Genomic DNA, 25,900 nt, shown 5'->3' on the forward strand with positions numbered 1-25,900 from the left:
TTGAGATTTTGAAAGAAAATAAAATAATAATAATAATAATAATAATAATAGTAATAACAATAATAATAATAATAATAATAATCGTATCTTTGTTTAAGAATTAATTAAGCATTGCGTGAAATATATTGGAATTTTTTGAAAAAGAAATTTCCCACAATACGACGAGATGAAAAAAGACATGTTTTTCTTTTCTCGAGATAAATAATTGGTTGTGCCTTCGATGGATTTGAATAAAAGAAAAATAATATCGAGTTGTATTTTTTTTTTTTTACAAATTTATTTATATCATGTAAGGAGGAAGATCGAAAAGGAAGAGGAAAAAAAAAAGTAATTGTTCCAATCGGGAAACGAGATCTATCGCACTTTTGACAATAAAAAAAAAAAAAAAAAACGAAAAATAGAAATCAATGACGGTTTACCTCGGTTTTACCTTCCATAGAAATTGTTGCAGCTTTATGTAAACGGAGTGACGCAGCGTCCTGGAATTTCCGTGAGTAATTTTTCTTTCTGAGCTTAAGAATAAGAATATTTTAACGACAAGTTTGGGGATGATAAAATAATTTCTGGTTGAAAATAATTTTAATCCAATTTTATTTGTATTTTCGATCAAATCAAAGAGAAGCCCGATTTTTTTCAATGACAACAACCTTGAATCCGAAGATAATAGAATCACGTGGTGTATTTCTTTACTGAGGATTATTATTCTGCGTCGAAATATGGACAAATAACGATTCGTACGAACAAGAATATCGCGGCAATACGAATCTACTATTTTCATGCTTCGACTAACAACAACCCAATTATATTTACGTTTTACAAGTGTTCTGGATTTCGAGAGTTTCCAAGAATTTCGAGACAAGATTATAAGAAAAAAAATACAACAATCTACTTTCATTCAACCAACAATACTTGTAAGATTCAAATTCTTCTCAAATCCAAGAATCAAATTTCGACCAGAAAAGACTATTCCAAATCCTTTCCAAAATTAAATACCCCCATTTCCCACCGTCGAAAAGAATTTTCCAAGACTTGGATTCAATTTTCTCAAATCCTTTTTTCCCATCTTCGAAAAGAATTTCAAACTTCAAATTAAATTTAAAAAAAAAATCGCTCCCCTCTTGCTCGCCATCGAAAACACCAAGATCGGCAAAAATGAAAAAGAGTAGGATTTGAAATATCGCGTGGAAAAGCGAGCGGATTTAAATCGACTGGCCGAACGCGAACGCGAGTGGTTCGGGATAACGGTCGGTTGCGGCAACTTCTTAATAAGTGCGTTCACCTTGGCCGAACGAGCGCCCGGATTAATGCCACTGGTGGGAGGGAGGAGGGGAAGCGCGAGAGAGAGAGAGAAAAAAGAACCTCCTCGACTCGACCCGGCCTATCGAAACGGGTTCGACCGGGCGACGAACGAGAGAAACACGAAGGAAGAAACGCGTGACGGAGCGCAACCTTCCACCTGTGAATCGAGGGAAGGATGATCGTTCGTCGAGTATTACTACCGATCGCCTTTTCCATTGCTGATATTTGACGCGTGTACGTGGGTGGCTCGAGGATAGAATCGTTTTCTTACTACTTCTTTTACGAGTATAAATAAGTAGTAAATTTCCGATCGCGCATTTTATTATTTATTTGTTTCAAGATGAACGCTCGTTCGTATTATCGGCGTGTTATATTCTCCATTTGCGAATATTCAATAGATTAGTTAGATTTATATCAATGTTTTTCTCTTTCTTATACGTTGTTTAGAGTACTTTTCTTGGAAGTATTCGAAGAGTGAAAATTTTCGATTCGCGCATTTTATTTATTTGTTTGCTTCAAGATGAACGCTCTTTCGATATTTTTTACAAAAAAAGTTGATGGCAGGAGAATCTGCACAGATTCCATCTAATCTCTGTTTTTAATTAATAATCGTGAACGAGCGATACAATCCAAATTTTCAAATTACACCTTTATTTTATTTATAAAAAGGTAAATTTAATTTTTTATTCGAGTAACGAATTCAATTCAATTAATGAAACTCGCTTATATTATTTTTCCGTATATTACACCTCGTACATATGTATACATAAATATATACATACACTGTAATACCTTCATCGATTCCCTCGTGCTATTGAACCCGCGACAAAGTGCAACGTACAACGACAACGTGTCTAACGCGTTTACGACGCGATGAGCAAACCACGTTTATGGCATCGTTGCGGTTGCCGGTCATCGTTGCTCGCTGCCTGGCGAAATGTCAGCCGTCGCGAGGCGATTGTAAACGCGATTTGGAAAGGTCTCTCCATATCACGATATCGTCCTTGTTATATCCATTATATCTATGTATACGTAACGAGAACATAGGGATAAGTAAGGACAGGAGGGATGAACTTTCGTACCCCCTTGAAATTGATCTTTCATTGTATGGAAATATATTTAATTTCATTCGAGGCTGGAAGAAGTTTAAATAATTGCTTCTGATCTCATAAAAATATTCCATGAATTGTGTATAGAAAGATGAATAGAGAGTTTGTTGTTTAAATTTGGTTAAACGACTGCTGGACACGACGAGAATTCGATCATATTCGATGCGATGAGGGATTACAATCGATCGTACGTAAGATGATCCATCCTTGGATCACGGTTTCGTTCTCGAATTAGAAAAACGCCTCCGACGATAATATCCATCGATACGTTGCGGAATATTTGATCAGCACATATCCAACGAAAGATTGTTTTACTCGATCTCTTTATCCCATTTTCCATTATTCCGATCTCCACCACGCTTCTCTTCTTATTCATTTAATCGTCCAAAGGTTATATCCTTATATCCTTCGATTTCTCAGAAGAATAAAATAAATAATTTATTTTCGCGCGTATTTAAATTCAATAAATTAATAGAGTTTATGAAACGCAGTTTTTTTTAAAAAAGATTTATTCTAATTTCCATCGAATCAAATAATCGTATTAAAAAAAAAGAAAGATCGTTGAAAAGACGGTTGATCGAGTGAAATTTCGAAAAAAATTTTCGCATACCCCGTAAAAATCCCAATCCCACGATATACGTATATCTATAGCCCAACGAGAGAGAGAGAGAGGGGAAAAAAAAGAATATAAGAGAGGCCAATTTCAATCAACCGATCCACCGAAACAATCCTCGGCCCCCCTACGCTCGGTGCCGAACGACGAAGCAACAAAAACCATCAATCAACATCCGTGCTTCTCCTCTCTCCCTCCCCTTTCTGCTCCACACCAATCCTCCCTCGGTTCGGTTATGTTCCAAGCGCGATCGCTTGTCCGACGCACGCGGCCGCGTTGCCAGCAGAGGTGAACGTGGGCGGTGGCGGTAAACAATCGAAATATCGGGGAACTTTTATTCGCGCGTTGAAAGGCGGAGCGGCAATTGAATCGCGCGGGAACGGGACACCTAGCCTAGCGCGTGGTAAACAAAAGCTCTCCCCTCCCCTGCCTCGTGGCGATTAGGTATCGAGAATTGGAGCGGTCCTTGAATCGACGCCGAGGACGGAGCGGAATGAACGAGTGCACACACTCGGGGAGATCGGACGAAAGAGGCAGCCACACGACACTCGCGGGGACTCAGTCAGTCAGTCAGCCGATGCCGCTCACCACGGCACCACGCGCCATTCACTCCGCCGTTCCAATCGATCCGAGATCTCGCTTACCTCACCTCGCCTCTCGCGCGATTCTTTTTCGTTCTTGTTTTTCTCTTTTTTTTTCCTTTTTTTTTTTGGAAAATTCGAAAGAACCGGAAGAAGTGAGAGAAGAAGGTTTGTTTCTCGAGAATAATTTATTTCGGTTTTTCGATATTATATTAAGAGGAGATGATTTTTTTTTTCTTTGAGAGAGAGTTTTGGACAGGTTTTTTTCGAAAAAGAAAATGGAATTGTGACGCTTTTCAACGTTTCTTTCGAACATTTGCGCGGGAAATTTGAATTTCGTTTTTTCGAATTTATATGTATATACTGAAATAATGGGTTATAATGGGATTTTGAAACTGTTTCAAGTTTGTTTCGATCGATTTTAGAAGTTGGAATGGGATTCGCGCGGGGATACACGCATGGAAAAGCGTTGGCTCAAGGAACGTGACGTTTCGTTTAAAAGCAAAGCGGATCGCGTCGATGTAGAAACGTTTTACAAAGTGGTAGAAAGCCACTGTTGTATTAACGGAGAGCGTTAACGCGAAGTAATTCAGACAAGGTCGCGAACGTTTACGAGCTAATGCACGAAACGTTAAATTTACGTTAAATCGTTCGAACACGTTGCGTTCCACAATTTAATAATTTCTCTAAATTCAATAAATATTATTACGTGTCGGATTCAATGTTTGTACGTGTATAAAGGCGTATAAATTTTTCTTTTCGAGTTTAATTTAAAAATTCTTGCATAACATTAGCCACGTACATACCTTACGAGCAAAGTCCATTTCAGAAAAGATAAATAAACTTCAACTCGCGCAAATAAATTATTAAGCAATTTAAAACGAAGCTGCACAATTAAAATTAGAGAAAATCGGACACCAAAATGCGTATAACGCGAAAATGGTCAATATAAGGTTCGAATGCTAGACCATTAGTGCACAACGTCGAAAAACGGGTAAATACGTTCTGGTATAAAAACTGTGGATGAACGGCTTTTTGTTCGGAATATAGCGTTGGTAATGTAGACGCGGATCGAGAAACGTTTTCACGCGGTATCGTTAAATGGTCTAATTTATTGGGCCAATATCTAAAGTCAATATTTGAGCGTTCGGTGGCTTCTGGACGCTACGTTCCATTGCACACGTGCACGCATTGTGCGCACGACCGTTCGCTGAATTATTTTGCTCGATTGATTCCAAATATTTCGAGCACGTCCGCTCCGAGTATCAAGTTTCACGCCAAACCTCACCAAGAATGCGACCGACCGATTTAAATTTCACGAGGAAAGGAATTTTGCGAGATTTCGATGAACTTGAAATATGTTGTCAAAAAAATAAATAAATAAAAATAATCGATCTAAATCTCATCAAATTTATCTCAAATTATTTTTTTAAATACGATTCTAATCTAACAAACTTGTAATTTAATAGGAAACCAAGCATCGAATAGACAATTTATTTCAAGGGCAGCGAAATCAATGAGGCGGTTTTAATTCGAGATAATTACCAAAGATATTATCGATTGTAGGTAATAAAGAGTAAGAGTATTCTCACGGTTCATTACTTCGATCGTTGATCCTCGTTCAAATTGTCCGCGAAATGCGTAAACAATCGATTTTACCATCAGCCATTTTATAATACGACTAGTGGCACTCGTTTCACGACTCGAAAAGCGTCCAATTCTTTTTCACGATACTGTAATAATCGCCGGGTCGTAAAAGTTACGAGCTCTCCATATAATTCTCGGTGAATTTTATCGGAATTTCTGCCGGTTAACTTTACGCTCGATACTGGATTCCGTATTTCGTGAACTCGATTATGACTCTGGCAATCGAAAGTTTCGAAGTTTCTTGGTTAATTGAATTCGTAATTTGAGGAATAGAAATTTCGTGTTTTTTTTTTTTCTAGAGACGATTACGCGCAATTCAAAGTATTTTGACGAAGGAAAAGATATCGATTTATTTTACGAGTTTCCTTATTTTCCGTATCGTTATCTTATCTCGTCTATGAAAACATTTTACAAGGAAAAAATTATCCGGATATTTTCACGAACAAAGAATTCCTTTTGAACATCTATCGTCGATTTTCTTTTCAAACTTGTTATTGTGGGCTCGCTTTTGTATTTATTCCTCGTTGAATCTTTCGTTCCATTATTGTCAAACAACTCGGGAAACAATCTGTCGCTTTCACTTCAGAAATGCAATTGCAACGAGTGAAACATTGTCAAGGAATTTTCTCTTCAATTATCGACTCCTTTAATCTGTCGGATATTATTTTTCGTTTAGAAAGTTATTCTTGTTTCCCGTTTCCGTCATTTTCACGGTGACCAGTAGTAGTAACGTAGCGTAACGAAGAAATTATCATTACATTGTTATACATATTAATAATAATTTATCATCGTATCATTATATATCAATTTACGAGTGAAAGTAAAATAAATCTTTTACTTTTATAATATAGAAATAATTTCACGATAAATTAGGTTATACGGACGAATAATCTCTCGAGTTTTCGCGCAAAGAAGAATTCCAAATCCATCGTTTATCGAGACTGTATTTTGTGATCGATCGACCGTGTCAATTATTTGTGCTTGCCGTGCAAACAGACAGATGCGCGTGGTGAGAACGACGAAGACGAAACGAGGAAGGCGCGTGACACACTCATGACACGCTTGTGGCCACGCATCGAGCATTGTGCACTGGAATCCGTCACAAAGCGGACGAGCGCGACCCTCGTCTTGAACGCGTGTCTGAAACTCGGTGTGCGCGTTTGGACACGGAGGAAAATGGGTGGAAAAGTCGGGCTGATTTGCGGCAGTTGCTGGTCTGGAAAGTACAGTATGTATACAACAACCATTATTTCATTTTCTATATACAGATCGAAACGTTTAACGTCTTCTCCGATTATTTTCATCCGACGATAGAATTTGCATGCGATCGAAAAATAAGAAAAGAGTATTCTTTTCTAAAACAAAGAAAATAATATACGTAACTTTTCAACCTATTCTATTATCTTGTATTCTTTTTAATATATATATATTTTTTAAAATTATCGTCGCTTTATCCAATAGAATCCTTTTTCTCGTATAACGAAATATATTTCGTCGTGCACGTTCGAAAGCTACTTAGAGTGACTCTAATAAATAAACGATCGTAAGAAAACGTTCTTCAAAACACTTTATCTCTTCTTAAACCGTCATCGAACAAACAAGATGGAACTTCTTTTATTTTCGCGAGATAAGAAAAATTTAAATTCCTCTCCTTGAAAGCAAATCGTCCTCGAGAAGCATCGTCGAAAAAAGCGCTGGCTTCGAGAAACGGGACGTCTCTTATAAACTGGACGAGTCCTCGGTTGCGTTGGGTCGCGGCCAACGAAAATCACATGGATCCTCCTCGGGAGGAGGAGTGTAACCACGAGCCAAAATCGTTGGATTTCCAAATCGCTCCTTCTCACTTTCGACGATTCTCCCCTCTCTTCGAGACGTTTAACGTCTGACGCGAGTGGAAATAAATTTGAGGTTACTCGTCTTCCTTGCAATTTTCTTCCGTGGTTTTTAAACTCTCTAAACCCGTTAAATTCGCAAGCAAGGGAAATTGGATAAATTATAAGGCAGAAATATAAATTGTAAAAAGAAAAAATTTGTCCCAAGATTGTTCCAGCTCTGCAAAGTTGATTATTATTATTATTCGATATTACGACTTATTTGTTTCTTTGATAAATTTTTCTCCAAGGAGGAAGAAGAAGAAGAAGAAAAATAAGAGGCGCAAAAAATTTATGCAGTGTTTTCCCAATTTCAGTTTCGTCAAGATTAATTTTCTTCGAAGATTCACGGTTCGTTCCTTCCTTCCTTCCTTCCTTCGTCTGCAATTAAGGAATCAGCCGCTCGCGATGATGTAATTACCTGGAACAGGCGAGCGATTTTCACGAATATCACGAATATACATATATATATATATATAGATAGTGGTTGAATCAGAAGATGGAACGACTCGAATTCGGCTTGTGAACCGTTAAGAAAGCGTGATTTAACGTGCCACGTGATGCACAACCATTCTGCCACGTGGATACCGTTACTTGCCTCGGCCTCCCCCCTCCCTCGCCACGTTTACATTACATAATCGGCCGCCTCCGATTTTTCGACACCGTACCCTCGATTCTGGATCTCGTTTCTGGATTCTAACGACTCGGCTTGCTTGAACCGGGCCCTGTATTTATATGTACACAATTTTCTAATATAGTTTATGCGTATAATATTTTATACGATAATATTTTATAATAATACATATAATTTTCTAACGGTATTTTGATTATTTTGACATTGTTGATTATTGTTACGCGTGTTAATTTTTTCTTCCCATTTGTGACACTTGCCCGATTAAATCGTGTATTTATACATGCACAATTTTCTAATATAATTTTGTAATAATATATATATTTTTCTTCCTGCCCCCTCCCTTCCCTCCATTTGTGACGCGAAAAAGTGTGGTAATTTAAAGCTAAATTTAATTTCTGAAATTGAAATAAAGTTCGAGACAAATGCCTTAGATCGAAGGAAAAAAAAAATGGAAGATAACTGTCGATCGATAGGAACAAATTTATATTGCAAATGGATCCTCTCAGTGATGAGATTTGCTTACAACGAATCCATCGAGACGAGATCAATCGCGTAGAGACTCGACTTTGGCTTTTATCACTAATATAATTTATATATACATAATTTTCTAATGTAATTTGTATAATATTAATATATATAATTTATAGATATAAAACTGGGCATAATTTGGCCCGAATTCCATAGAGGTGTCGCCGTGATTCAATTAATTCGGGTGAATAAGCCACGAGTCTTCACTCCGAGATGAAGTGCGAATTCTTTTCTCGAGAGAGCGGGTGAAAACCGACTGCGGGTAAATGGAGGATGGGCCAGAAACTTTGGATCGATTTAAATCGCGAATTATGCTTCTCTTTGACGGAAAATCCAATTAATCCTCGAGCAGCGACATTTCGTGTAAAAGAGGGATAATATACTTTGGATAAACCCGAGAAATGTGATTAAATTACAGCCGATTTTTGTTCGAGAGTGAAATCGATCGGATTATATATGTATATATATCGAATGAATCGTCGAGTAAAACTGGGGAATTTGTTAATATTATCTGGAAAAGTAACGGGTTAAATAATTGAATTACACGCGTGCGTAATTTCATTCTTATTGAAATTCCGAAATTTGAAATTAATTGGATAGATAAATTTTCAAAATGGAATTATGTCGAATGAATTTCTATTCCGTTGTTTAATCGCTCGAGACGCAAGTTAATTCGAAATCGTAACAATTGGTCGAAAAAAAAAAGAAAGAAAAAAAAAAAATAAAATTGACGAAAGAGAGAGACTCGTAAAAATTATTACGAAATTCTTAATATCATCTCGATATTATTTTCTGCACGGCTATTCGAATATTATCTTCGAATTAATCGCGAGAACAACAACAACAACAACAAGTATACCACTATCGTGAACTCTACTCTCAAGCGAGTAAATTCAAGAGCGAATCAAAGTTTCCCTTCGATCCGAAACTTGGCAAACCTTAAACAAGCTCCTGATCCCTCTTCTTTCCAATTACCGTAATTTCTAACCTAACCAAATTTCACCGTGTTGCACCCTCGTCAATCTGAATTCCATCAGTTTGACGGAACTGATATTTATTCATACCTGACATCTCTCGATAATCTTCTAATAATTGACAAGTACCTTCAAAATAACGATATCCAGACGCTCTATCACCCGAGACAAAAAATTCACACGTTATATCAATTTCAAACTTTGTCACCAGAAAAATATCGAATTTTATTACGATACGAACATTTTTCGAAAAGAACGTTGACAATGATATTTTCACGCGTACGGTTTACACGGGAACGAAACAATTTTCTTTTACCTTGAAATATCCGCGTGACGAGATGGCTGATCGACGAAGGGACTGGAGTCGGGATCGAGTTCGTCTGACCCACTTGATCACTACAGATCCCGTTAGTTGGCATCGAGTCGACACTCTTGTACACGCATACTTCTCGCCTCGATCGACGCGAACAGCGCCACAGAAAATGTTCACGCGCAAGAAAGAAAATGGACTCGTCCGACGATAAAAACCTTCGTGCTCGATTTCTCGATTTATTAACTTCGTCATGGACACACGCACGTTTAATTTCGATGGAAATTATTCTAAGTAAAAAATGGGAAAAATTTAAAAAATCCGAATTGAAGAAATTCTTCGCTATAATTTCTTTAACGAAGTAGAAGTGGTATTTTATTTTACAAATGATGTGGATTTTCTATCTATACAGGATGTGTTAAATGTATATAATATAGCTTTTTTTCATTGAAATATATATATATATATTTATGTTGCAGTCAGAACGTATTCTCTTGCTATAATATATTCACGAAGCAATGATCGTATTATTGAAGTATAAAATTATAAAATTTTATACTTTATTTTTAATATATTCTTTCTATAGGTACAATTTAGCGAAATGATCTCACGTTCGTGTTATTACATTTATTTTGAATGAAAAAGAAATGGTCTCTCTAAAGTTTCCAAGGAGATTTACTTACTTAACTGTTTAAATTTAACGATTGAATTCTTAAATCCAATCGATACCAGAGATCGGTTGCAACATTCTAACTTGAACGACTCTCGAGAGTAAAGGAAAGTTAAATTTTTCACGATCTTTCGTGCTAACGTACGCGTTCGACGGTTTATTTTTATGTGCAAGATGACGCAGAAATGGCGACACAAATGCTTCGACAATTTGCGAGATTTATGAAGACCGGTATAAAAAAATACGAATCTTTATTTATTTACGGCCACGAAAACCTGAATTCTAAATTTAAATGTTAGCAAACCGAATGACGTCTTGCAATTTTTTTTTTTGGACGACCAGAAAGTTCCTCGAAAATATCTGGAAAGAAGAGAAAAGAAAGAAATCGATAATAATTTAAAATTAAATTAAATCTATTTAATAATTTATACGAAACAATTATTTTTTAATATCACCGATATCGAAAATCGAATCTTTCTTCGCCGATTTTTTGAATCGTAAATTCTTACGAAACGAAGAAAAAATGGTTTCCTACTAATAATAAACGAACATCGACCGGTTATATTATTACCTATTTGAGGGCGACACGAAGATTGTCGATTATAGGCGCTCATTCTTCGAAAGGGATGCGCGATTGGAAGGCAAAAGAAGGCCGAAATCCCGCGGGTGGTTCACGTTCAGGATATCCCAATGCAGTAAAACGATTGCGAGAACGTAAAATATTTATTACGACTGGCCGTGGTTTTTTTTTACAATAGAGCTTGTAATAAAAAGCCCTCGAGCGAGGAGTGCGGAGGATGGAAGTGCACGGAGCATCCTAGAAAAAGAAAAATCAACAGTTCGGTCGTTTGAACAGCAACAGGTCGAGCAACGATACAAATGACTATGGAAGTCTGTTTGCAGGTCTGTTCGAGCTACCTCGATCAATTTCTATTCTTCCCTTCTTCCTTTCCCACTCTCTCGCCCCTCTCTCTCACTTTACCGACTTCTTTCATCGAAACTCTTGTATTCTTCCACGACAATTAATTTATCTTCTCGAATTTATCTTCCTTGTTGAACGAGAAATTATGAGCTTTCCAATTATTATTGTTCAAAAGTTATGCGTTATATTTAAAATTTATTTGGCTTGGGTTATTATTAAATTAAATTAGATAAAGTTATTGACATGCTGCAAAAATGAGAGTTATTTTCACGATAATAAATTTAAAAATGGAAATTACCTTATACAAAGTTATGTCTAACAGAATATGACACATCTTATATCCTATTTTGTTCGTTGGTATCATGTATAAATCAAATATGACGTGAATTTAATTAGTCAAGTTTGATTTAATAATTAACTAGTTTAATGCAAATTTCTAACAACCGTAACATCAAAGCAAAATTGACGAGACTCGTGATGACCTCGGAGACATCCCCAGAAACATCTCAAATAGAATTTTGATCACACGAGGGACAGCATCCCCGTGACAACGTTTCCAATAACAACTCTGATTCCCTTAGATGTCTGGCGTTGCAACACCATCATAAGCTCTATAGCGGTCAAAACTATGGGGTGAACAATCCCTAGCTATAACCTCTCTTACTACACGTCATCCTTTTGCTGGTCGAAATTCTATTTGTGTAGATGTTTGTCCGCTTTGAAACAAACAAAGTAAAACATGTTTGCAAGAGAATTCTGTCGTTTCAGATGGTAATGATACAATCCGGTATACAACAAAGTAAAATTTTGTGTACGTGAATATGACAGAATTACAATGCAACGAGCATAATTTAATTTAAATTCATGTGAACATTTAATACTTATTTTTTAAAATTTATTTTTTTTTTTTGCAATGCGTACTATATTTGTGTAATATTTTTAATATAATATATAATATACAATTGCTCGTTAAATTGATAAATAAAAATATTATTCTACATACGAGATTAAATTTTAAAACAGAATAATCGATATGACGTACCAATGTTATATTTCTGATCCAGACATGGCAGTAAATCATCAGTAAGAGACAGCTGTATATTTCAGCATTAATTTTCCATATCGATAAACGTTTACGTTTAAGAGAAAAACATATCTGTTTGAAACAAAGAAAGAAAAAAATAAGAAAATAGATATCTTTCTTTTTTTAAAAAAGGGCACGAGGAACAAAATACTTAACCTAATTTAACATGTTATATGGGAACAGTACATTTTTCATCGCATTATAAAGAAATGTCCTGCATTGAAATGCACTGTATTAACACAATTTTCGAATTAAAAATAATGTACTAATATAGCAAGACGATAATTGAAAACAAAATAATGGTACCCGTAAATTTCTCTTTTTATCGATCAATCTTCCAGTAATATCTCGGTAACAGCGAAGTCATAACGATATTATCGAGTTATCGCTCAGTCGATGCAGGAATGGCAGAAACACGCGCGAATAATGCGCTTGCGTCACGCGAATTTCAGACAAAACAACCGGCGTAACGAAAAGTTACCGTGCGACCATACCCGTTCTAAATATAAAATGGGTGTCCGTTGACCGAAAGAAAAATTGTTGACGATACGGTACCAATTCTATCCAATTCGTTCTTCCAAGATTGAATGCCCGTGGTCGACCTATTTGCCGGACAGTCCTCGTGCCACGAAAGAGCGAAATGCAACGATGCTATTTAATGCGACGGTTTATTTAATCCACCAACATTATCCACTAGCGTGCAGAAACTTGCTACGGCGCGCGCGTGCTCGCGTGTCTCTGGTAAATATAGACGCTCCACTTGGCACTGGCGCAGAAAAGATCAAGGTGTCATAGAAACGACGCCGTTATGTCGATCTGTGCATGACTTCATTCTAGTTCCGCCTGGGGAATTTTACATTTACGCAAAGGGATATTTTTGGTAATCATACAATAGTATATATCGATGTGTATATATCGATATGTCAATAGTAATATGGCAGATTTCAATCAGTTAATAACCTGTGTGATTAGTTTAGTTTCGATTAATTTTACAATTTCGTTGTATCATCGTTCAATTCAGAAAAGGAATTAATAAAAGTGCAAATTTATCATTTATAAAAAGTGAAATCTGAAGAAAATATTAATTGGTATATTTTATAGGACACGTTTATGTCTATTGAAGATATTAAAAATAAATATTTTCTTAAAATCGAATATATCCGGATAGGAAAATAGCGATTGATATTTTATAATTCGACAAACATTAATCATCAATATTAGTTTATATTTGAATTCATTTGAACTTAATTATCTTATTCGTATGATTAATTGAACATACATTTCTCCAATTTTAAAATTATTCCATATCATTATTGCAAAAAAAAAAAAAATAAATTAAATTAAGGAACGAAAGTGTCGAGGAAAGTTTCGTATAAAATAGCAAGGAGATTAATCAATTCTTTCCCAATTAATATTCAACGCCAAATGTAATTGAATGGAATTTAGTGCACGAACATTTCTCTATGCTCTATATTTATATTTCAGTCCAAGAAATTCCGATCCGATTAGAATGAAGAGAAAAATCTGAAAGTATTATTTTACAGAAGTCTATTAATTAACTGAAACAAGTTCGATGAAACTTTTTTGATGTAATACACAGGTAATTGATTTAGTTCATTTTGAGATTATTTATCGAAAATATGACAAATTCGGATAAAGTTGATGTGAATTATAAGATTCATTACAATAAATTTAATTAAAAAAAGAAAATTTGAAATTATAATTTAAGGTTATGATTCGTTATACGTAAATATATTTCGTATCTATCAGAATCAAATTAAATTTCATTTATAATAATGTGTTTTAATTTTAATTTATATTTGTCGTACAATTTCATAAAAGAAAAGAAAAGAACAAATTTTCTTTCATCGTTCGATGTTTCTTTAATTAAATCAAATATAGAAAATTGATATGAAAATAACAAATTATAAAATTATAATTATATTTCAGTAATTGCACGGACATCGAAATTTTATAATATGGAACAAGTGTCACGATTTACAAATGCAAAAATAATAGAAAAAAAAGCATCCACTTCTTGCCCACTATCAAGCTGCAGTTCCAGATAAATCCATGTAAATCGCGAACATCCGCCGTGCTATGTCACTGTTCTGATATTTCGACCGAATTCCAAAAGCGACAGCTGCGATCGACGTAAATCTTTGGCGCAATCGGCTCTTCCTGTTTCTAATGCACCGAACATATTTTTTCAGATACCTTTGGACTCGGTCGCTATTTGCGCGTGTAATTTCTAATAAGTATAACATGCTAACTTTTTGTCATCGTGAATTGCCGTTTCCTCGTTTCATTGTAAAATGATTCTTATCCCGATCTGATATCATTGAGATGAATATAATATGGAATTGATGAAACGTACAGGTAAAATTAATGTAATTAATTCGTTATATCGGTTGATAAATTATATTTTAAATATAATAATATATAGAAATTCGAGTGAAAAAATTAATTAATGAGAATTAATTTATTGCATTGGATAAAGGTATGGATAAACAGAAGTGAACATGAGGCAATTTAGAAGTGGCGGCAAAGCAACGATTCGGAAATATGGACTGAGCAAATCGAGAGGTTTCGTTTAATCAATTTCGATATAAAAAGTAATCCAGACGAAGATTTACATTTTATCCAGGTTTATTTTATTTTTTTCGCGTCGAACAGTTTGTTAACGATAGCTATGCATTTCCCCGAGATTTTTCACCCGCGTAATTGAAAAAGGTGCGAAATGGAATTAATGCATTGTTGTACACGGGGTTCTGAACACGTTTAATTACTTTAACTCCTTTGCAACTTTGGTTTAAGTTCTATTTCGTGCTAAAAGCAGTAGTTTCCAAAGTCGTTGTTTTAACGATAATCTTTGTTTTAAGTGATAAAAATTTTCTCAAACTGGATTATTTCAATTTTTCCATTATGTTATTTTTTTTTTCACAATATAATAAATCATATATATTTCACAGATATAAAAAGGTGCATGTTAAAAAGAGAAACTTTTTCATCTTTCTTTAAACAGATGCAATTTTCAAAAAAGGAATGTTTTTTTCCAACAAACGTCCAAGGCATCTAAAGAAACTTTCTAAACAAAGACTTCGTTTGAAAACGGAGCACGCATTCCAAATCTATCTTGATCAATCGGTTCATCAACGTTTCACGGACAAAATCGGAACGAAAGGTCGTCACGTGTCAAAGCTACTACGTGAATGCGAGAAATGCATGGAAGCTTAAAAAAAAAAAAAAGGAAAAAAGGAAAGAGAATCGTTTGAGAATGGACTGCGGCAAATTGTAGTCATCTTTAATGCACCGTCACGCATTCCATCACGGGAAAGAATGTCGAGGAACCGTTCGCGATCAATTTTGCTATTTAATGTATTCCATTTCGATGCATCTGCGAGGAAGAATTTTCTTTTAAAGGATTCTAAAAGAAAATAAACATCATCATGCATCGATTATGGATTATATATCGTTCCATTGTCGAAGGTAAAGTCACTTTATTCGCGGAATGAAGGATATTGATTCTAAAAACAAATATAAAAATTGAAATGAAATTTAATTATTAAATTATAATTGCAATTTAATTTTGTTCCAGATAAAACGGATCTATCTTCATCCACTCGATTTAATATATAAATATGCGCTTCAACCGACATTTTTGCATATCAATTTTCATATTTGTTTTACCTTATGAGAATCAAATTATACTTTAAATTTTTAATTGCAAAGATAGATCAATATAACGATACGAGATATATTTTACTGAAGAAAGTTGGTTAAAGATAAATTTATTTGATGGGTAAAAATTTTCAAAGCAGAGGGAAATGTACAAAATTAGGGGGTTATGGAGGTACGACTATGTGTTCCTTTTTTCCATCTTTTCCACGATTTTTTTCCTCGTTCACAAAACAAGGGATGAAATTTTCTACTCGAGCGCCGTCTGAAGTGGAGGACGATAGGTTGAAGTGGAGAACAATAGCTTAAAGTGAAGCTTTAATATGATTTCTTAGGGACAACCGAGGAAATTGAGTTTTTTAAGTGTGTATCTTCGGTGTGGTCGATAGAAAGTTGTTGATTCGCCCGCGTCTCCTTTTGTCCTGCTTCAGATTTATCCCGATTTCTTCTGTTTTCTTCCCTAAATAAGTTTTCGTCGAAATACAATTTGTTTTAACGCAAATCGAAAGAAAAAAGCTTTTTTCTTTATGTAAAAAAATTTTCGATACACATTTTTACCAAATATTAGAATATAGAACACAAAATGTGAAATAATACTATTTACAAATCTTTTCATTATAAACACGGATAATTATACAAAATTTTATGCCAGATATATATTTATAAACATTTTATATCGAACTCCATAGGATTATTTGCATTAAAAAAATTTATCGATAATGAAAAGAAATTGATTATAAAAATCTATATAAAATGGAATCTTTATATTCCACCAAAAATATCTTTCTGCGTGGTTTATCACAGCCATTTACGACTTATCCATAAAAATTAAATCTCTATTTAAATCGTTCGAACTTCGATTCGAAAACCTCTTATTCTTCTTTTTCTTGTTAAAAAAGAAAAGTTGATTTTATATTCTAATTTGTATATTCTAATTTATATCCTAAATTACTTTCTTAATTTTTCGCATCAAAAAAAAATCACGTTAATTAAAGAATCTATCAATTTCTAGGTTTAAAATCAATGGTCATCTAACAATGATCGAACGGTTTCCTAACATTGAAATGAAACCACAGAGATAGAAACGAAGGAAAATCCCTGTCCAACTACAAAGACGGATCATATTCTCGTCGCAGCAGGCGACTCGTATTCCTTACGTAAGCGTAAGCGTACCAGAATGGCCTGGTTCCACAGAGGCTGAGGCTAATTGCACGTGATAAATCGTCTCTTCCCGCGTGTCTCCAGCCTCGGCCTGTTCCTCTGTTAAAACGAGGCGGTTCCTGCGGTAATTCCCCTCCTGACCGGCCACCACCAGTTCCGTTCTATTTCGTTCCACGCCGTTCCCATGTCCGCAAAACATCCGGCTGCTCATTATGGCCCCCGCGTCGCCGCTAACAGCCCGCCACCGTGAGATTCAATTACGCCCTCCAACGCTCAAAACTCCTTTTTACGCGCGTCCCGCATGCCGCGACACGCGCGCTCCGCCTCTCCTTTCCCCTCTAAAAGTTGCGCGACGTTTCGGAATTTCGGCGCTCCAGGATCTCCCCGAGAACTCGTGGAATTCATGGAACATTATAGGATAGGTTCATGGTAGAGAGAAAGAGAGAGAGAAGAATTTTCCGTAAATTTGAAGACAGATTTATCGGTGGAGGCGAGAAAAATTTTTATTACTTTGTTTCTCGATTGAATTTTCGAACGCTTTTGCTACGCGCGATTTCTCCGCTGCTGCGCCAAAAGTGTGCGCAGTGATCGCCAGCGACCGAGTTTACGCTTCATTGCAATCCTCAATGCGTTGACGGTTTTATTGGGAAAAAAAACTTTTCTCAAAACGGAGTATTTATAACTTTTAAATACATTCACATTTTTTAATTACATTTTTAATAATTTTTTAATAATTTTTTAATAACGTAATTGTATAATAATTATTACGTGAGAAACGAGTGATAAAGGAAAGATACTCGACAATAACTCCAATCGTTCGTAGTATGTACAATATGCGGCATGTCATGCAGAGCGACTATAGTCGCCCGTAGTAACGAAAGTGTTAAATAGAGGTAATGAAAGGTACTCTAGTTCATGTAGCTCTACATAAGCAATGAGAATATTACACAGTGGAATATTGATACAATATTGAATTTACGGGAAGTTATTTAATAGTTCGACGAATACCGATGAATATTCTTTATTTGTTTTCTCGCGCCACTTATCGCTATCAACTATATCCTCGAGGAAAATAATCGTTTAATCCTCGTAAAACCGGATGCTCGTTTTACCGTGCGAATAAACGCAACTCAAGGTAACCTAACCTAAAACCGACGTGACACTAATTCAAATTATGTTATATAGGAAAGGTCGTTCTAATTGTAAATTTAGCTTTATCACCAAACGACGTCCTATTTATCCCACGAAATAATTTCTTTTTGAAACCTTGACGAATCAAGCACAGCAATTAATTCGTCGCATATTTCGATCGATTATTAACACGAAAACGGGACGAAAGTAGTTCGTTGAAAATTTTTCGCGTTCCATTTTTCTTCCGATAGATGTCCTCGTGTTCATCGCATTTTCACGAGAAATTCTCCGCATCGTTCGCGTTAACAGACGCCCGTTGTTCGTAAAAATAGCGGGCTGGATTCAATTACTTTGGCCCGCGTCGTCGCATCCTCCATACCGCTTCGGAATTTCAAATTCGATCGAGGACCCGGCTCGAATTTCAATAATGAAACGGTGACATATTTTTCCTTTTTTTTTTTTGATCCCTTGCATTTTCTACATTTTCTCGTACAGATATATTGATATTTCGAGTGGAAATTGATAGATGAAAAATATAAAATGCGAAATTTTTCTGTACAACTAACTTTTTCAAATTTCTTTCAAAAAACAATAGCTTGGCGATGCGTAGTATTGTGTCGGCATATATACAATTGATTTTACGAAGAATAATAATGCGACAACAATGACGTGATCCGCCCTTGAGTTAATTGAATTTATCTCGAATCTTTTGTGTACTGCCGAGTATCCCTTACTCACCGATTTTAATCTGTGCGTCGCGAGTGCTCGTAGAATAAATCTACCTTTCAAATCTACAGAATTGTCATTCCTGTAATTCTAATAATTTCTTTTTTTTTTTTTATTCAAAACGTAATATATTGTCTCTATATTGAGAGAAAACGAAAATTAAATCAATAAAAATCATCATTTATCAAAAGCGCGTTAAGACTTTGATCTTTAATTATATATCGAACATGGCAAATACAAATCCACAGTTCAAATCCCATAATTAATCGGTGCAATGCTCTTTGTACTCGCGCAAATGCAATTTATCTAACCAATGAATCGTTTGCCTTGCAAAATCGTCGAAAATAGAGAATATATCGGCTTATCCTTTCGATTATACCAATCGAACCTACAAACGTGATCCGTGTCTGGAATTCATTTCGAAAAGAAGCAGGTCGAGTGCCAGTCCTCCCGTTTGTCAAACCTTGCCAAATTGCATTTAATAAGCCCGATAAATCGCTCTGCTCGATCTTGATTGGCCGCTTCTTGGTTTCCCAGAATTTGAATTCATCAATTTATCAAGAATAATTTAAAAAGTGTATTGAAGAAAATTTTTAATTTTCACTCGCATTTTGCGTATCAAATAATCTTTTTTTCTTTTTTGTCCGATCAAACACTTGTACAAATTTCCAAAGTTTACAAGTGGTGAGAGAAATCGCGTTGCTTATTACCAAATTCGATACTCCCATGAACCTATGAATATTAACGTTGCAGTTGCATTGTGTGGACGAACGTTTCCCTTAACCACAGCGCGAAACCAACCAAAGCCGCGATGAGTGTAAAGTGCGGGCAGGAAATTCCTGAGGTGAAAGTCCCGCGATTGCATTGCTTTTTCCAAGAAATAAAGATTAGCTGCTGCGGACGCGGCGTGCCATTTTGATCGTAAATATCGAAAGCGTCATTGTACGTGGTTATGCCGTTTCTCAACATTTCTCAAGCGGAACCGTATTTATTATTAGCTTCGAATATTGTGTGTGTGTGTGTATATACATTTTATTATTCATATATATATATACACAAATGAATGACACGAGAAATATTTAATTAAAACTCGTATCCCTTTAATATTCAATATGTCGCGGTACTTTAACCCTCCTTGCAAACGAATGCTCTTTCAACTCTGATTCTCAACAGACGGAGGATATTTTCTATATGAAGCGACATTAATTTAAATACTTAAAAAAAATCACCGAATATCGCCTTAACTTTAATTTAATTTCTCTTAACATTCACGTCAGAGGAGGATATTTTCTTATACGAAGCATTTAAATGAATCAAATATAGAAAACTTAAATATAGAGAAAAATATTTATTGTTCTCTTAACTGTAATTTTGACAACAACCGACTCTCAAAATATCGAAAATAATTAAATCACATTCGAAATATTTGGCTGGAAATTTGTTTAACTTTTTCAGAGAAAAGGAAGAACACGTTCAAATATTACATTTAATAAATAAACATTGAAGATTCATTTTCGTATCGAAGAGTGTTTCACGACGAGCAATATTTTATTCGCAGCGTCCGGATCCGGATCGGTGATAGGAAGGGACCCACTTCCGCCGAGGGCTGTCAGCACTTCACAACTGGCTCAAAGAACGCAAACTCAACCCCCAGCGACGGTGTCCACCCTCCCGTTGCCGAGGAGCAATGCCACGCACAGGCAGCCCCTGCCCCTCCACCAATCCACCCCTCAATCGGTCAGACAATCGGAAAACGACATGACCAGTTCGCAGCTATTGCGAGTCGCCAGCAATGGTGACATTGGGACCGGATCTGGGATGTAAGTGACGAAGGATTTTCTCTTTGAAATATAAATTTTCGAAAAAAAAAAAAAATGTAAAATGTAAAGCACGAGAGTTGAATCGAGGGAAAACGATATGAAGCTATTTTTGAAATAATAAGGAATAAGAAAATAAATTGGAAAAACTGGAATCGGAATTTTCATGATTTTTTTAAATATTTATTAGTGGTGGTTTCGAAGAAAAAATGTTTGTTGATTTTATTCGATATTTTGTCAGTGAATGCTCAAAGGCGCGAGCTATGAAAATTGAGAATTTTTTTTTAAAAAGTCACGTTGTCAAAAGATTTTTCGCGCACACGTTCGAAAATTCCAATGCGAGAAACTGCTTGCCATGGACGAATTCGAGCATTCTTGGCGAGAAGCATCGGCATTGGAATTCCCCCGGCGACACATTTTTCCCGGCTGTTTCACACCTTGGGTACGTAAAGGACTCGAAACTAGCGTATGCTTCTTCGAGAACGTCGTCAGCAATTCTACTTCGATCGTGTTCCTCCACGATAAAAACTATTCGCCCGAGGAACATTCACAGGGTACAGAAATCGAAACGAAGGGGGGATATTCCGCGATTTCGAATCTCTCCTTGCTTTCGTATCGATTATAATAATAATAATTGTATAATTATAATATAGAAAAAGAGTCAATTATATCGAAAAATGTTTCGCATTGTGACAGTTATTAATTAAGTAATTTAACTGGGAAAATTAAATTTCTTTAATCCTATTCTTAACGTTTTATCTCTTCCGCTACTTTTGTTCCATTGTATTCCATTATATTCAATGATTAATCCTTATCCAGCTGCGATTACTTTTCGCAATACGAAATATACGCGCACGACGTTAAAGTGAATTATTTTAAATTATAAGTGAAATATGATAAAAATACGAAAGAAAATCTCTCTTAGATAATAAGCTGGATAAAATATTCTATCCGCTTGATATCGAAACTTTGTAGGTTGAACAGCAACAACGATGGAAAGGACGTAAGGTTAACATCTCCGGGTGGACACGCAACTCAACGATTGATGAGTCCGGCCGGGGCGTTAAGGGTCGTTTCCATGAATGACCACCGAGTCTCCAGCCCCAGCGACAGCGACATACGAGTTCACAGTCCGAGTAAGAAGATATACCCTACACATCTACGCTATAAATTGCAGTAGAAATAATTTACAATTTGAAACTAAATCTTTATTAAACAATAACTCGTAATCTAAATCTATCGATCTTTAAAATCTTAATCCTTCTTCAAACTATCATCCACAGTTTCTATCACGTTTCCTCGATTAATTCGAACACAAATAACTATCGAATCTCCGCCCCAAAATTCGCGCAAAGTTCATTCAGTCTCTTCAGTCTCTCTAAATTTACTCACCTCGACCATTCGTGTCGCAACACGAATATCGTTCGGAATTAAATTACATTTCAAATTCTTTCCGGAAAGCTCGCGTCCTTGTTCGACGAAAAAAAAAGTAATCACACAAATTGAATCCGAATTGGAAGAATTAATATCGGAAGAATTGGTGAACTCTGTCGAGAAGAGAAGAAGGGTGGAAGTCCGCCGTGGGGTTAATTATTCAGATATCCGCGGGGAGAGACTAGGCGCACAAAGCGACACGAGGAGTAATAGAAATCCCACGTACAGTGGGGCAAACCGCTAACCTCTTTCGATGCTCTCTCGCTAAAGGATATTAGAGAATTAGAGAAATGGATGAAACGGGATTGTAGGTGGTGTCTCGTGAGAAATAAGTTTAATGTTTGGTTAAATTGGTTTATTAACAATAATTGTTTCGTTTCTGTCACTTGCGACGAGAAAAAATTGAAGATTTAATTACCTGGTTTTATTCATAAGCTCTGAGAAATTTTTTTTTTTAATTTTAAATTGACGTAATAAATATTATAATATCATATCGTGGCTGTTCTGTTGAAATTTTACATTAATGCACGTAAATGTATGTATACGTATATGGTATGTTACTTAATGTATCAGGTATAACTGAATAATTTATCGAGCAAACATTAGTGAAAATGGTCAATGCTCAAATGCGAATAACGGTTAAGCGATATCGAGCCAATATTTGCCTCGTATTGAATTTTTGTCTGGGTCAGTTTACTATGCATATTAAATGCCGCTTTCTATATTTCTGTCTAGCAGGTTTCACTTACGATTAAAGGAAAAGTTTCTTATCATCGATATTTCTGTCATATTCACGTGTGCCCGTAATATAAAATATATCTTTTGGAAATTTTAAGTATCGTCAACTTTGAGATAAATATCGCTGCTACTCCGTAGAAAAATATTTCTTTATGTACTCAAGATTAAAAATTTATTTTATTTTAAAAATCTTCTGATGATATCTATTGGAAAGATCTAAGAATAAAAATATTATTTATAAACTTGAAAAAAGAAAAAGAAAAAATATATAATAGAATAAAAAATCCGAGAATAAAATATTACTTTATTTTCTTTAATCATGAAAAAAAATTCCTTCGCTCCAAAGATGTTCTACAACAAAGCGATATAAAACGATTTGAAGTCATTTCTAACCTCTATTTATATAGCATTTTCTAACCTCTACGCATGGCATGATTTAAATAATTCCAAAAGATTTTAAATGTATAATGCATTTGTTTCAAGACAAATCTCATCTCATATAAAAAACGTTCTTAAATGTTATTCTTATTTTCGCAATATATTTTACAGTTGAAAGGAAAATGGTGAGCCCGATCGGCAGAGAAGTGGATCGTGGTGGAGGCACGGTTATCAGGCAGAATCAACGCGTATGGGAGTACAACGAGTTGCTGCACAAAAGGGTGAGCGAAAGATTAGTTAATCGCAAGCGGAATTTTCGAGTTGATTGGCATGGCGAAGCATGGAAAGAGAAAGGAATCCAATATAACGACACACAGCTTCTGCTGATCACTTGCTTTTTTTCTCACACTCTTCTCTATTCTCCTAGTTTCCATTCTACCTTTCCCTCTCTGCGATCGTTACACCGTTTTTTCACGCGTATGTACACGCAATTAATGTCACGTGACAAGCAAACCAAGCACGCTCGCACGTTACACGATTTGTCCCAAGGTTCTGTCCTTTCGCGAGTGTGCAGTAGTCCGCATTATCGTTCCAGCATGTAAATTCCATTAGTCTAATTAATTAAAATGTTGCCTCGGGTGAGCCACCGATTTCGCAGCGAGTAGATTACGAGTAGAATTAATTACGAACGCGTTTCCGATTTTCGTGACCGCGAGAATGTTCGAGACGATCGAACTCATACCAATTCTCTCGTTATCGCATTCAATTTTGTATTACTGCGCGCCGAATAAGTCGATCGAAACCTTCTTTAGTCGATTATTCCACTAAATTCGGTATTGGTTAGTTGCAAAAACCTTGCTGTGGCTTGAAAAGGATTAGATCAAAATTGCGTAGAATTTTAATTAACCTTGCATTAGAATCCCTTGCTAATATATTCTAAACATGTAGCTAATATAAAATAATGTTATTGTATAATTTTGTTTTTAACGTCTAATTGTAGAAATTGAAAATATTACTATAAATATTACGGAAAGATTTCAGTGTTATCATTCATAGAAAGAATAGTTTTTATTGTTTAGTATTTATTGTTATAGATGTATTTCTGTATATTGGTTATAGATCGTTTAGATTAATTGTTCAGTTATGCACTCTGATAGGTTATCTACTAAGGCGGAAAATGTGGAAACGTTAGAACTGCGGTTTATAGCGGGCGATATTACGGTCATCGTGTTAAAGTTTCACTTTACACGTGGCTGTGGTTTGTCGAGTTATCGACTTTGGTTAGTTCACGTTTGTTTAGACACGTAGATCGATTAGTTGTTAGACCGTTAAACTTTGTATCTGATCGAATAAACATGTTGCTGATCCAAAGTTACGAATCATCCAATTCAAATATAAATAGATTCAATAGATTTGGTAACTTTTAACTTTAATAGAAATAAAAAAATTGTTTCGTAAACGAAGTCTTCTCCATAATTTATTAAAGATCAAGAAATCACTTTTAAAATTAATATTTTCGATATAGACAATGTACGGAATGATACGGAAAACTAATGAAACTTTTGCAATTCAAACAGCACAAATCCAACTTCATCAAAACTGTACCACTAACTATTGATCACACAGTAAACCCAAGCTTCAAAATCATTTTCCAAAGAACACATGCGATGTCGATTAGCCCTAAATGAATTGTGTTAAATTACCACTAGAGGGCTACACTAGTATTCTATTCTCCTAAAGTTACCATCGACACTATAGTTTATACTTCTAGAATATACTTTCCCAATGTTCGATAAGTCGGTATATAATGATTTTCTTTCGTATCGGTATCTCGTATCGAGAATTTGATCCTTGGATGAAAAACATCGAATCAAATGTATCGAATTGTGAACGCAGCCAAGTCGTTCGACACGTGTATAAAGCATTCGAAACCGGGAACAGTCTGAAGAGAATGATATCCATTATGGAAGAGGACATGCTCGAAGGAACCGATGAAAGCCATTGAAACTCACGAATGCACGCGTACGGTCCCCTTTACGCGAGGAATCCAGCCATTGGTTGGATTCGATGTTTTCAACCTGGTGTCCGAAGAGAAGAGATTCAACCGCGTCTGTTTGATGCCGAGTTTCCAAGCATTTTCATTAGCGCAACCTGCTTGTTCCAGAAATTCATTATCATACGCGATCGAGAATAGGAGAGATGCATCTTTTACCATGCATGCGTGTACATGTTCGATAACAACGAACACGTGTGCCATTCTCTTCTGGTGATTTCATCGGTTGCGATTAATATTCCGTTGTTCATTTAGTGTATAAGTGTATATACATTTATCAGAGACAATCTCGATATTTATTATTGTGAATTCTCTAATGACATTGTCATATTATCAATACTGAAATATCTGACAAATGCGGAATAGAAAAGAAAAAGAAAAGTGTGTTCTACATTTGATTTAGGTTAAGAAAGAAAAAGGATTTTGGATATTCTTATCTTTCAGATATATCGAGATGTTGTATCGAGATCGATGAATTATATCATTCTCTATTGAAGTTTGATCGGTTGCAATTAATATTGTGCTGCTCACCTAACGTAATT

General features: G+C 35.5%; 1 protein-coding gene and 1 long non-coding RNA gene across 29 annotated transcripts in view; one reads left to right on the plus strand and one right to left on the minus strand.

Annotated features, from left to right (window-relative positions):
- The window catches only part of LOC108000905 (uncharacterized), a 212,793-nt gene that overhangs the window by 159,397 nt on the left and 27,496 nt on the right, over window positions 1-25,900 (plus strand). For all 18 annotated transcript variants that reach the window (XR_009830277.1, XR_009830275.1, XR_009830276.1 and 15 more), the window contains 3 exons: window positions 20,497-20,758; window positions 21,731-21,891; window positions 23,477-23,586. Coding sequence is in view for 15 of the 18 variants with exons in the window: in XM_062076564.1 (XP_061932548.1) it covers window positions 20,497-20,758; window positions 21,731-21,891; window positions 23,477-23,586 (533 nt within the window). In the remaining 3 variants the exon portion in view is untranslated. The remainder of the gene's footprint in view (window positions 1-20,496; window positions 20,759-21,730; window positions 21,892-23,476; window positions 23,587-25,900) is intronic.
- Window positions 7,279-13,126, minus strand: LOC108003810 (uncharacterized). 11 transcript variants are annotated; one of them, XR_009830281.1, is made up of 8 exons: window positions 12,549-13,126; window positions 12,399-12,471; window positions 12,201-12,314; window positions 11,457-11,874; window positions 11,155-11,281; window positions 10,808-11,053; window positions 9,573-10,596; window positions 7,279-7,541 (listed from the first exon to the last, which is right to left on the minus strand). It is a non-coding gene; the product is annotated as an uncharacterized LOC108003810 (long non-coding RNA). The 11 variants fall into 11 exon arrangements; XR_009830280.1 differs by having other exon boundaries at window positions 11,155-11,285; XR_003699024.2 differs by lacking the exon at window positions 11,457-11,874 and having other exon boundaries at window positions 11,155-11,404; window positions 12,399-12,456.

The sequence above is a fragment of the Apis cerana genome, linkage group LG6, assembly GCF_029169275.1.
Source record: "Apis cerana isolate GH-2021 linkage group LG6, AcerK_1.0, whole genome shotgun sequence".
Taxonomy (NCBI): domain Eukaryota; kingdom Metazoa; phylum Arthropoda; class Insecta; order Hymenoptera; family Apidae; genus Apis; species Apis cerana.